This window comes from Bidens hawaiensis, unplaced genomic scaffold, assembly GCF_021521415.1.
Source record: "Bidens hawaiensis isolate Kalapana, Puna unplaced genomic scaffold, B.hawaiensis_p1.1 tig00022167_1, whole genome shotgun sequence".
In the NCBI taxonomy this organism is placed as follows: domain Eukaryota; kingdom Viridiplantae; phylum Streptophyta; class Magnoliopsida; order Asterales; family Asteraceae; genus Bidens; species Bidens hawaiensis.
The window spans coordinates 56,225-69,016 of NW_027493439.1; the positions used below are offsets into that span (position 1 = coordinate 56,225).

Genomic DNA, 12,792 nt, shown 5'->3' on the forward strand with positions numbered 1-12,792 from the left:
ATACCGGATTTCGGTAAGACAGCCGGTATTTAGAGCCCGATATCTTAAGAGGTTTGCTAGAACATCGTACCGACGGTTTTTTTTTAAATATCGGTTTAAATCGGCAAACCGGTTTAAAACCAAGATATATTTTGTATTTTTTTTGCAGCTCATATTTTTTTAAAAATGATCTTTAATCTAGCGGATAAAACTAAAACAAGTAAACACAATAAACTATTAATCATTAGTCAACCAATTTTTATCCTGCAAATGCAAGGTTGGTTTCTTTACATATTATATTTTGTAATCAATTAATTTCATATACCACAAACTTCCTATTTGACTCGATTATTGTTTGTGTGTGGTGTTTGATTTGTGTGTGATGTTTATTAATGTACTTTACGGTTATTTTTTGAGTTGAGCACTTGGGGTTGTACTTATATGGAATTACAGGGCAAAATATTTAACCCGATTGACCCTCCCAGTACATTCTGGTTCAATCGGTTGTAAATTTTTTAATCGAATCCGATACGATTTATCCACACGTGGGATTAACTAATATAATGTGAATATGCCGCTACTTAATGTTTATTGTGAATATAAATGTATTTAATTAAACATACTTTGTGCATAAGCCGGCTGATTCATTGAACACAACCAAACACTAAATTCCAAATTACTAATAATGGTAAAAGGTCAATTTACAGTTTAAATTCAATTCATTTCATTGAACTAATTAATATTATAGTATACATTGAATCTCTTTTTTAATAAAACAAATTTAATTTCTTTACATTCACGCCAACAACTATTTAAACCTCAAAATCATGTTGTAAAAACGTTCAAAAAAAAACACAAGAAAAAAAATTGGCCTGTTTTGGGCCGGGTAGTTTCACGTGTTTATAATACATAGCCATTCCAAAAAAATGTAGTAAAACAAGCTCAGGCTCAAAATAAAAATGGACACAAACACAAGAAGAATCCATAGTCCTGAAATTAACCAATCAATCAATAAACCAATACATATCTTGGAGCAACAAAATGAAACATATATTTGTATGAAATACGATTTTCAAGATGTTTACAGATTTGGTACTTGTTTCATTCCTCGTCCAGAAAAAAGGAAGTAAACCAAGTGTGTTAACTTTTATGGCTTCTTTAAATTCTAAAATAGCAATTTTAAATCTTATTATAATGTATCGGTTTTCGGTATGATTGCGTGTTTTATAGGTAGAGGATGCGATGGCAAAGGAAGAAGATAAAAAAAAGGCTTAGAGGCTATTTAGTAGCCTCTTAATTATTCTATTAGGATGCTATCTCTAAATCGGTTAAAGATATAGCGTGTTTGGTTCATTAAAAAGACATCTCTTAAAGGTTTATGAAATATTGAAATCACTTAATGATTATATGCTTCAAAGATACGCAGAATGGTTCAGATACTACCTCCTAGTCAGTCAGACTTCTTGATAATTCGGTATAAAATTGTCAAATAGCCCCTTAAATGACCAGATTTTGTTACATTCAAAACTTACTAAATTAGTTTAGAGATTCTATTTTGTGTCAAATCTTTCTAGAATTGACATCTTTCATCTTAATGATTCATACAGATTTGAACATCTTTGTTCACAGAATGTTATTACAAAGGTTGTACCTTTATCATAAAACGTAAGTTAGTTGTCGGCTGGTATGTTGTGAGCTTTAAAGGATGTAGCTAAGTAATAGGTTCCATGTTATTTATGTCGTTTATGAATGGATAGATAGACAAAATAATTTCATCGTAATTCATAGAAGATCCAAGTTGCAAAACTTTATTACAGATTTGCAAAAACCAATTCATGGCTATCCATTTAAAAAATTTATTACAAATTATATCATCATAAAACGTCAAAATTGTAAAGTTTTTTTCTATTTTTAATGATACGGTATTATGAGAAAAAATCGTCTAAAACATTTTGTTAAACCCGTATTTTTAAAAACAAAATTTAAATAAAAATATATCTTTGGGTATTAGAACGGGTAGAAAAACAAGTATTACACAACATAAAATGGAAAAAGGAAAAAAAAAACTTAAGTTAGGAATTTCCTATCCCAACTAACAAAGGATTAACTCTATTAGTTGTAGATTGCCGGAAAAACGTTTTTAACCTGAAAGCTCACACATTTTGCCGGAAGTTGAGACTGTTATATGTTATTCTAGTCTATAATAATGATGGGTAAGCCCTTAGTAGTCTCATTTCAACCGTGAACAAAAGAAACGTTGAGTTCAAAAGAAACATCCCGTCTTAAATAAGTGTATTTTGACGATCACATTCCTAGGATGGGTAAGCTATTGGAAAGTTTTCTCACGAATAATATAATAAAAAATATCTATAAACTTTCTATACCTAAGATCCAAATTTTTCACGCATTCAACCCAAAATTATTTAAAGTTTCTCAGGGACGACCCTAGTTGCATCGTCTGCATGTGTTTAAACCGGTAAGTGATCTTAGGTTGAACTTTCAACTTCTTATAGGTTCCTTTGTTTTTTATTTCTTAATTGCATTTTAAGAAGAAACCACCTACATGAGTTATGAGTATGAATATTATTAGCTACAACAAGAGCTTGGAGTACTATTTATATATGCTCATCAATAGATAGAGACCCAAATAATCACAGGGTTAGGAACATACTTATATGCTGAACTTAATGTATTCAAATGGATAGTAAGAGTTCAATCATTATAATAACAGTCCGGTATTAGAATATTTGGATTGTGTAATATACTAAGATGCAAATTTAATCGCCACATCATTTATGCATGACAGGGGCGGATCTACAGTGATATCGGGTGGTTCCTCGGAACCACCCGAGTTTTGAAATAATAGTGTAATTATATATAGAAAATAATAAAGGAACCACCCTATAAATTAGAAAGGAACCACCATATAACCATTTGAAGTGTTTGTTTGTATGGTAACACGCCGGTTTGGTAACCCGGAGGTCGCGGGATCGAATCTCGTTTTTTTATTTTTTTTCTTTTTTTTACTAACTTACCTAACATAAGTTGGGGTTTTAAACAAACACAAACACATAACCAACACAAACAACACAGCGCCTCTCCACCCCTTACCTGATTTCAGCCCCTGACTCGATCACTCCCGCACTCCGGCAGCCTCACTCAGTCACTCCCGCACTCCGGCACCGTCACTCGCCGTCGGCCATCCCCGTCCTCTGTCAGCCGTCTCCTTACAGTCCTTACTCGAATCCTCTTAATCTCCCACTTTGAAGGTAATTTTACATTTATAATTCATTGTTAAATGTTAATTGTTTTTGACTTCTTGTTAAATGTTAATTGTTCTTAATTGTTAAGTGTTAACTACTTAATTGTTTAAGTTATTTATTAAATTTAGTTTTAGTTTGTTAGATTATTGGTTTTAATTTGTTACTTTCTTAGTTTTAAATTTGTTAGTTTGTAATTGTTGATTTGTAGGTATGTTGAATGTGAAGATATATTATCAAAGTGAACCATCGAACCTTGGATCATAAGCATTTTATTTTTAATTCGTAAAGACTACTGTATAGATATTATGAGTTTTTTAATTTCTAATTACGGTCTCTTTTATTAATTTATCGTATATTTATTATGTAATGAACTTTTCCCGAACCATCGAACCGACCGGAACCTCAAACTGACCCGGAATTTTTTATACCCGACACGGTGAAATTGAAACATCTAAAAGTAGTGCACCACCCGAAAAAAATTTCTGGATCCGCCACTGATGCATGAGTTTGTATTATGTGATTGTAAGTTTGTAAAATAATGCTAGTGATTTTAATGTCATCAAGCATTTTAATGATCAAGATTTACTTGACAGACATAATAAATAAGAAATCATAATAAACATTAATACAAGTTAGAACATGCATAAGACACGCTTAGATAAAACTATTACGATTTCGAGCACCACGAAACCAACTTAGTTTACCCAATGCTAAACTGTTATTATTGTATTTCAGCCGACAATACCCAACCGACATTTTAAAGCTAGTCATATTTTTGTAGTTTACATGCAGGCCAATATCCACCATGATTTCTCATATTATGGCCATGTGGGGTATTATAAGTTTATAACACACTTATTGACTCATACAACTTGAAACATTAAGTACCAACTGCAAACGTTGTTGTCATTTCATTGTTCCTTTTTATTTTTGACCTTTTATTTGTTTCTGTTCACTTTGATCCCTTCAAGTGGAATATGTCCATATAAAGACATATTCTTGAATATTATTTAGTAATTTACCTCCATTTGGAACATCATATTAATACATACACTTAAGTTGACCTAGACTCTTAACAAGATTTATTCAACTCCATCATTGTTATATATACTTATTATTATTATCATGCAACCAATGAAAAACACAACTATATCTTTATTCATTACTCAATACTCATCGCGGTAAATATTTTATATAATTATAATCATCACGCAGCATGGAGTCACTGGATGGTGATTGTGATATTGTGTTTGATGAAGAGCTTACGAGGCGGATATTGATGATTATGGATGATGACAATGAGAATATAAAGGTTGGATCGAAGTTGGAAAGGAGATCGGTGAGTTATGGTGGCTTGTGTGGTGGATTAGTGGCGCCGGGTAACTATTATAGTTGGTGTGAAAGTGTGGGGAGATTTGAGGTGCCTAACTGGATGGAGAGGTTGTGGGGTAGTAATGTGGGTGGGACCGGGGTGTTTATACCCAGGGTGGCGCCTTCGGCAGGCAAGTCGAGAAGAAGGAGACAGAATAAACTTAGAAAGAACAATGTTAACACCGGATATAGGATTCATGGTTGATTAATGATTATTGTGTATGCATATGAGTAAGATCCATAAATTCTTTTTAAGTTAATCTTGTGATGACATATGGTTCTTGTATAAAGGAGTCATGGATCAATATATAAATTTGCCATATCTAAAAACGTTCAACCTCTACTTATACAATTATTATTGTCATATGGTTGTTAGAAAATTATTATTATATATATACACACATGTTAAATGTATGTTAAACTTCCAAAGGGTTTATACTATCCAAGTATCCATATACAATTTTTGGGAGGTTTATAAGGTTTATAAACATGGAATGGTAGTGTATATGTTATGTGCATGTAAAAATATATGTGCAAGTTGTGAGATTAATCATGCCAGTATATAATCATATATGTTCCGAACATCAATCAATCAATCAATCATGCCCAGTAAAATCCCACCGACAGCAAAGCTATAAGTAGGGTCTGGGGAGGGTGGGATGCAGGCACACCGTATCTCTATCCAAAGGGATAAAGAGGTGGCTTCCAGAGAGACCCTCGGCTCTAAGTACATGTGTATGAAGCAAAATAAAGGAAATCAAAGTTTAACAGTTATATAAAAACTACTACTAATTATAATAATATTAATAATAAGATCACAGTTTAACAGCTATATAAAAGCTAATAATAATTATAATAATAATAATAATAATATATGTAAGGGAAATACCATTATGGTATGTGACCTAAATAAGTTAAGTCTAAGCCCTAAGGTATTCAATTCTCTCTAAAAATCCTTAACTTTAATTCTACTTCTCCACGAATTCCTATCCTCAACCATGTCCTCGGAGAGGTTTAGGTCTATCAAATCATGCTTAATCCTCTCATCCCAAGTCAATTTCGGTCGTCCTCTACCCCTCCTCCCCTCTATAGTAATGTTTTCTACGGATCTAACAGGATTCGTCGTCTGTCTTCTCTTTACATGTCCAAACCATCTCAATCTCCACTCTCTTATCTTGTCTGCTATGTTTGCCACCCCTAATCTCTCGTGAAACACAACGTTTCTTATTCGGTCTAGCCTTGTGTGCCCACACATCCAACGTAGCATTCTCATTTCTGCTACCTCCATCTTCCGCACTTGTGCCTTCTTGATGGCCCAACAATCTGTTCCATATAGCATTGCAGGTCTAACTGCCACCCTATAGAATTTTCCCTTTAGTTTAGCCGGGAAACTCTTGTCGCACAATATACCTGTGGCTGCTTTCCATCTACACCATCCTACCTGAACTCGGTGGGTCACATCACTGTCTAATTCCCCATCGCTCTGTACAAATGATCCTAAATACTTGAACTTCGTTACCTGCGGGACCACCTGCCCTTCAATTGTGATCTGTGCGTCTTCATTGTCGTTTATCCCACCAAAATCACAGTGGAGGTACTCCGTCTTAGATCGGCTAATCTTTAAACCTTTTGTCTCTAAGGTTGTTCGCCACTCCTCAAGCCTCATGTTTAGATCTTGTTTTTTCTCAGCAAGTAACACAATATCGTCTGCGAACATCATGCACCACGGGAGAGTCCCCTGAATCGACTTTGACAACTCATCCAAGACTACTGCAAAAAGAAACGGGCTCAACGCTGACCCCTGGTGAAGGCCTACGTCTACAGGAAAGAAATCAGTATCCCACACTGGCGCACGGACACTTGTTTCACTCCTGGTATACATATCCATAATTATCTCTATGTATTTCCTGGGCACTCTTCTACCCTCCAAGCACTCCCAGAGCACCTGTCGTGGCACACTGTCGTAGGCCTTTTCTAGGTCAATAAACACCATATGTAGATCACGCTTCTTCTCCCTATACTTTTCCATTAATCTTCTTATAAGGTGTATTGCCTCTTTGGTGGAACGCCCCGGCATGAAGCCAAATTGGTTGACCGTAACCTGAGTTTCTCGTCTAAGTCTAACCTCAATCACTCTTTCCCATAGTTTCATAGTATGACTTAGTAGTTTGATTCCTCGGTAGTTACCACAACATTGGGCGTCTCCTTTGTTCTTATAGATAGGAACTACAACGCTGCTCCTCCACTGGTCTGGCATCTTACCTGATTTGAGAATACTATTGAACAGAGTAGTTAACCACATGACTCCTTCCTCCCCCAGACACTTCCACACCTCGATGGCTATGTTCCGAACATGTTCCGAACATGATTGGTGAAAATTTTGAAACATGTCTTGGTATGTTTTATGATATAAAAAATGGTTTCTAAAACTATTCTAGCTATAGTCTCACCAGTGAAAGCTGGCGTTTTTTAATTCGTATTTCATAATAAGCTATAATATAAAGTGATCAAAACATCTCCACACTATTTTAACAACAAAGAAAAGTAGGACATTAAATGGTTATTTTGCATGTTAACTCTAATTTAAATAACATTAGACTAAACGTAGAGGGGCGTTGTGGTGTGGGAAAAATCTTCAAAACGCCTCGGGGGCGTTTTTGGGCTTGAAAATGTCCCCGGACATTTTGTACAAAACACCTATTGAAGAAGCGTGAGACCAAAAATTGTCCAGCCAATGGAGAAGAAGGTGGGTGGTATTTTCCCCCTCCAACATTACACATGGTCAAAGCCGGCTATGAGGTAGGGCCAGGTGCCTGACCGACCCCAACCCGACACCCATATAGTCCCGAATTTTTTTTTATTTTTTTTTAATTATATATATTATTTTGAAAAAAAAATACGTGTTTTTAATGTTTAAACTCAATTACTCAACTAATTTAAAGCCTAATTATTTTTTCGCATTCGGCCCAAAAAATTTTACGATTTTCGAAGACAGCACTTTACATAACCTTTAGTAGTTAGATGTAGATTTGATTTTGAAAGTATTTAGTTGAGTAATGTGTAAACCTAACAAAAGTCTACTGTACTTGTTTCATAATAATATTATGCCTAAAATTAAAGAAGCGGACTTTAACCAAACTAGAAAGTTTGACTGGCCTGCACTATATTGGTTTTAAGTTTTAGCATTAAAGGCATAATTTTTCAAAGTTAAACTAATTAGTCAACATGACTTATGATATAATCATATAATGATAACTTTATATAAATTAAATAACCATGTGGTTAATGATTGACGGCAGTCGACATGTATTGTAATATTATTGTATCTATTGACCAACAAGTGATTCACATTCACATGTTCCTTTCTTCCCGGAACTAAACACCTTTATTTTTTTTGTTATTTTTTAGTAAATTACAGACCACAATCCACCAATTATCAAGTAGGCCAGTTGACACTTTTGTCTAAATTCAAACATTAAATACATCATCAAATTGACCTCGTCTTTATCTCAAATAGCTGGCTCATTCTTCACCTAATAAATACTCAATACTCACTCAACACCATCATCCATTATCAATCAATAATTTCATAACTTCTATTCATTCAGTCTCTCACATAAACATGAACTTAAACACACAAGATGTCGCCGACGATACGGATTTTTACGCACATCTTACGAGCCAGATACTGCTTATTATGGACGAAGACGATGTGACACATGCACCGACAACTAACAATGTTGTAAAGGAGTATGGACCGAGACCGGTTGGTTGTGGTTTGCATTTGATGTCCGGTAAGTACTTTGGGTGGTTGGACGGTGGAAGAAGCTATTTGTGGGCGAATAATGGCGGCACGGGAACCGGAGTGTTCATACCGCGAGTGGCGGGTGCGACCAAGCCGAGGAGAAAACGACATCATAAAGCGAGAAAGAATAAGAGTGAAGGAAGAATAGATTCCTCAGCAGGACAAAAGATTCATGGGTGAATATAGCTTACTACTATACTAGGAATATTAAGTTTTTTCGATTTAATAGTCCGTTTTTTCGATTGATAAATGGATGATAATTTAGACAAAACGGTTTGTCGGGTTGGTCGGGTCCAACCTTGGATTGTACCCGACGAACAAAACATTACAAGCATTGCATTTGCAGAAAACCAAAACAAAATAAGATCAAACCGTTACTGTGTCTTGTAAGTGGTCAGGAAGTCGATGCTGACTTAATCCGTCCCTTACTCTCGAGCTTCTATGTTGTAAACGTTGGTGTAATGTCTCGGATATCTGGTTAAAAAACTCCGGGTCCCATCTATGTATTAGCAGTGGATCTTCAGCGTAACATATGTATATTGATGTAACCGCACTTTCGACCACCACCATCGCCAATCCAACCTGCAATTACCGTTGTTTTCAAACATAAACTTAATATATAAAAACTGGTGTACAGCTATATATAATATGCAACTAATAATTACCAAGACCATGCCCATTAAGATGGCGGTTGAGCCCATCATCATTTCTCTGTCTGAATGTTTAACTCTTGTTAAAATCACCGCACATGTTCCGGTGATTAGCCCGCCCAAAATTGTACCCATGAGTAGAACCGCACCCGAACAATCGTAACCGATTAGTGCTTCCACCCCGGTGGATTGAAACAACTCCCACGCGTCACGTGCTGAATGATTGAAGCTTTTCCCATAAACTGCAATCTAAAATAAAGAATATACAACGTTTAGTTAGGCCTATAAACGAACCGAGCGTTCAGTTAACAGTCTGTGAAGTGTGAACTGTTCGGCAGGAAGTTCATTTATTTAATAAACAAACAGACATTAACAAAAAAAATTGTCCGTTAGTTAAACAAACGCACATGAACATATGCCTTGTTCAGAAACGTTTGTTTACATTATTTCATTTATATTTGGTTGTGTTCAATCATTTATGTTTGTTAGTTCATGTTTATGTTTGTTTCAGTTCGCTGTTTATGTTCATTAATATATTCATTTAAAATTTTTAGATCCATTACAGTAAAGTCTAGTTTTATAACTTTTTAGGCACAACACACTGTTTTTTCACATTACTTTTAGCTAGTTATTGCTCAGCTTGTTCATCTATGTTCAATTTTGTTCTTCCTGAAGTGTTTGCTTACGAACATAGACGAACACAAACAGGTTAATTTCCTAAACGAATGAACACGAACAAGAAAACCATGTTCGTTTAAGTGTCCGTGTTTGATCGTTTATTCAGTTAAAATTAATCTTACGAACACAAACATGCTCTGTTCTTGTTCGTTCGGTTCATTTAAAAGCCTGAGTTTATTTACTTATATAAATAAATAAATACAACAATAATGTTTTAATAAACAAAACCAAGCACCTGAACATATGCATATTTGTTAAAGAACCGAACGAGGGTCTCGACTAGATGAAAAAGAAAATCCACACAGCAAAGAAGACATTCATTATTGCCAATTTTTGACCTGAATCCTCTAATCTGAAACACAAATCAAGCTTCAACAACAAAGCACGTGTCATTTGTATAAAAACAGTTAATTTAGTTAATTACCTCCCAGCGTAGTGTACGAATGGCAGCTGTAAAAAGAGAACCGTAACAAATACTTCCAAAAGAAGTAGTTACCGCATACCGTAACGACTGAAGCAGCGGGTTCCTCGGCATCGTTGCCGCCTCACGACCACCATGAATGAGTACAAGAAACACCATACCCGAAACTATAACATGAACCGTGTTACAAAGAACCGCACCGGTCCAAAATAAGCTCACTGAGAACACCTGCATTTTGTACAAAATTTAACATGGTACAAAATTACATAAACATTATTACCAAAAAATATATAATCAAAAGCAAAACACGCCACCTCACCACAAGTAGCCACCATCGTCCACCGTCACCGATACTTGAAGCTACCACACCGGCAGCACCAAACGTCCATAATGCTAGCCATATAAACATGACAAACATAAACGCACACGCGACTCGCATCACTTCGGGAAGCTTCCATACCAGCTTCACAGCTCTTTGCAGCACCAGCATTGTAAATGGAAGCCTGTCTATGACTGATATAATATACAAGAACTGCAAACCAGAGCCGATAGCAAAAGCAACGCCCCAGAAAAACAGTTTGCCCCAAAAGCAAAAAACACTAAGAACTGCGAGGTAAGTGGTTAACAAATGAACAGATACTTTCATCATCTGGTTTGCGCGTGAACCAAGTAATAATAGCCAAATCCAACCGATAACAGTACTAATGGCACCCGCAATTGCATATAATGGCCAGTAGTCTTCAGTTAAGCCGGCTTGATTTTCTGAAATCCTGTTTGTGAACTGATCTATGTTAAGCCTGTCTTTCTTCCTAAACCTATTTAGTCCAAACACCCCGAGAGCTAGACCTATTAAAATCAAATGCAGAAGAAAAACACCGAGCCAAAACACATCGCGCCAGTGGCGTGAACCACTAAAAGTTGGCCCCAAAGATGCTGAGTTGCCACTTTCTCCACTTATGTGGCTTCTTCCTCCACTCTGCCATTTAATTTCATCTCAAAATCAGATCAAATATAACACAAAGTGATGTTCATCATATGTAGTAGTATTTGATTCATCTAGATATTCACTCGACAGAATTTGATTATTCATTCACTTTAGTTTTAAAACAAAACTACGCAATCACAAATCAGAACAAAATCAAACAGATAAATGTGTGATTCACAAAATTACACAATCAAAAATCACCATCAGATTAGCAACATTCAGATTAGCAACATTCACAAAATTCCTTTGCTCGATTCATCGAAATCAAGAGCAATTTCACCGCAACAACAAAATCAAAACGAATCAAAGCTTCGAATACACTTAAAACTGATCATATGTATCAACTGCCAGTGATTATTAGAGTAAATTAGTTCACTCACTTGACAGATTCTAACCATTCATTCATTCAAATTATGCTACACAAAACTACAAAAACACAAATCACTCGTTCGATTCATCAAACTCGCCACCAATTTCAACCGCAACAGCAAAATCAAACGGATCAACACTTCGAACACGCTTAAATCCGATGATATAAGTATGTGATTAACGAATTGAAGTTACCAAGGTTAAACAAAACTAACTAATAACTGAAATTAAACAACAAACTATTGAATTAAAAAGTTAAACAACCTGCTGATAATGATTATTAGGACAAATTAGTTCACTCACTGACATATTTCAATCATTCATTCACTTTAGATCAAACAGAACTACACAATCACAAATCACTAAATTCCTTCGCTCGATTCATCATAACCGCTAGCAGTTTCAACCACAACAACAAACTCAAATTCGCAAAACTACAAAACTATATCAATCATTTATTCAATTTATGCTATACAAAACTACAAAATCACAAATCACTCGCTCGATTCATCAAAACCGCTACCAATTTCAACCACCACAACAACAAACTCAAACAGGTCAACACTCTGAATCTACTTAAACTGATCATATACATCAAATTGACAGTGATTATATTAGTGCAAATAGCTTGACATATTTTAATCATTCATTCAATTTACTAATTTAGGTTAAACAAAACTACACTGTCACAAATCAAAACAACAAACTCACAAGATCCTTCGCTGAATTCATCAAAACCGCTAGCAATTTCAACACTTCGAATACACTTACAACCGATCATGTACGTATGCGACTAACAAAACGAAGTAAACTGAGGCTACGATCACGATAACAATTGCGTAACTAACTAACTACCAAAACTAAACAAATTATTTAAGTAGAAGGTTTAATAACCTGCTGATAGTGATTATTAGGACAAATTAGTTCATTCATTAACATATATTAATCAAAATCACAAATCACTTGCTCGATTCATCAAAATCAGTATCAATTTCAACCGCAACAAAGATATCAATCGGATCAATACTTCGAACATGCTAAAAGTCAATCATATACGTATGCGATTAACAAAATGAAGTGAACTGAGGTTACGATCACGATATAAAAATGCGTAACTAACTAATAACCGAAACTAAACAACAATAACAGTTTAATAATAATAATAATAATAATAATAACCTGCTGTGCGGTGGCCATGGTGGCGGCGGCGTCGTCGGAAGAAGAAAACGGACTCTGCGTGTGATTCATTGAAGAGAGTGATTAGTTAGTGA

At 35.2% G+C, this 12,792-nt stretch overlaps 1 protein-coding gene across 1 annotated transcript; it reads right to left on the reverse strand.

Moving 5' to 3' along the window:
- Positions 1-8,544: 8,544 nt before the first annotated feature.
- Positions 8,545-12,770, reverse strand: LOC143564858 (uncharacterized). The gene is made up of 6 exons (XM_077052003.1): positions 12,701-12,770; positions 10,487-11,143; positions 10,171-10,395; positions 9,982-10,098; positions 9,084-9,317; positions 8,545-9,000 (listed from the first exon to the last, which is right to left on the reverse strand). Exons 1-6 carry the CDS (start codon positions 12,767-12,769, stop codon positions 8,785-8,787), a joined length of 1,518 nt encoding a protein of 505 aa, XP_076908118.1. The 5' UTR covers position 12,770; the 3' UTR covers positions 8,545-8,784.
- Positions 12,771-12,792: the final 22 nt, after the last annotated feature.

Coding starts and splice junctions, on each gene's coding strand:
- LOC143564858 (XM_077052003.1), bottom strand. CDS start 12,769: ATGAATCACACGCAGAGTCCGTTTTCTTCTTCCGACGACGCCGCCGCC. Junction 10,396..10,486: donor GACGATGGTGGCTACTTGTG/GTGAGGTGGCGT, acceptor TACAAAATGCAG/GTGTTCTCAGTGAGCTTATT. Junction 9,318..9,981: donor ACAAATATGCATATGTTCAG/GTGCTTGGTTTT, acceptor TCTTTATTTTAG/ATTGCAGTTTATGGGAAAAG.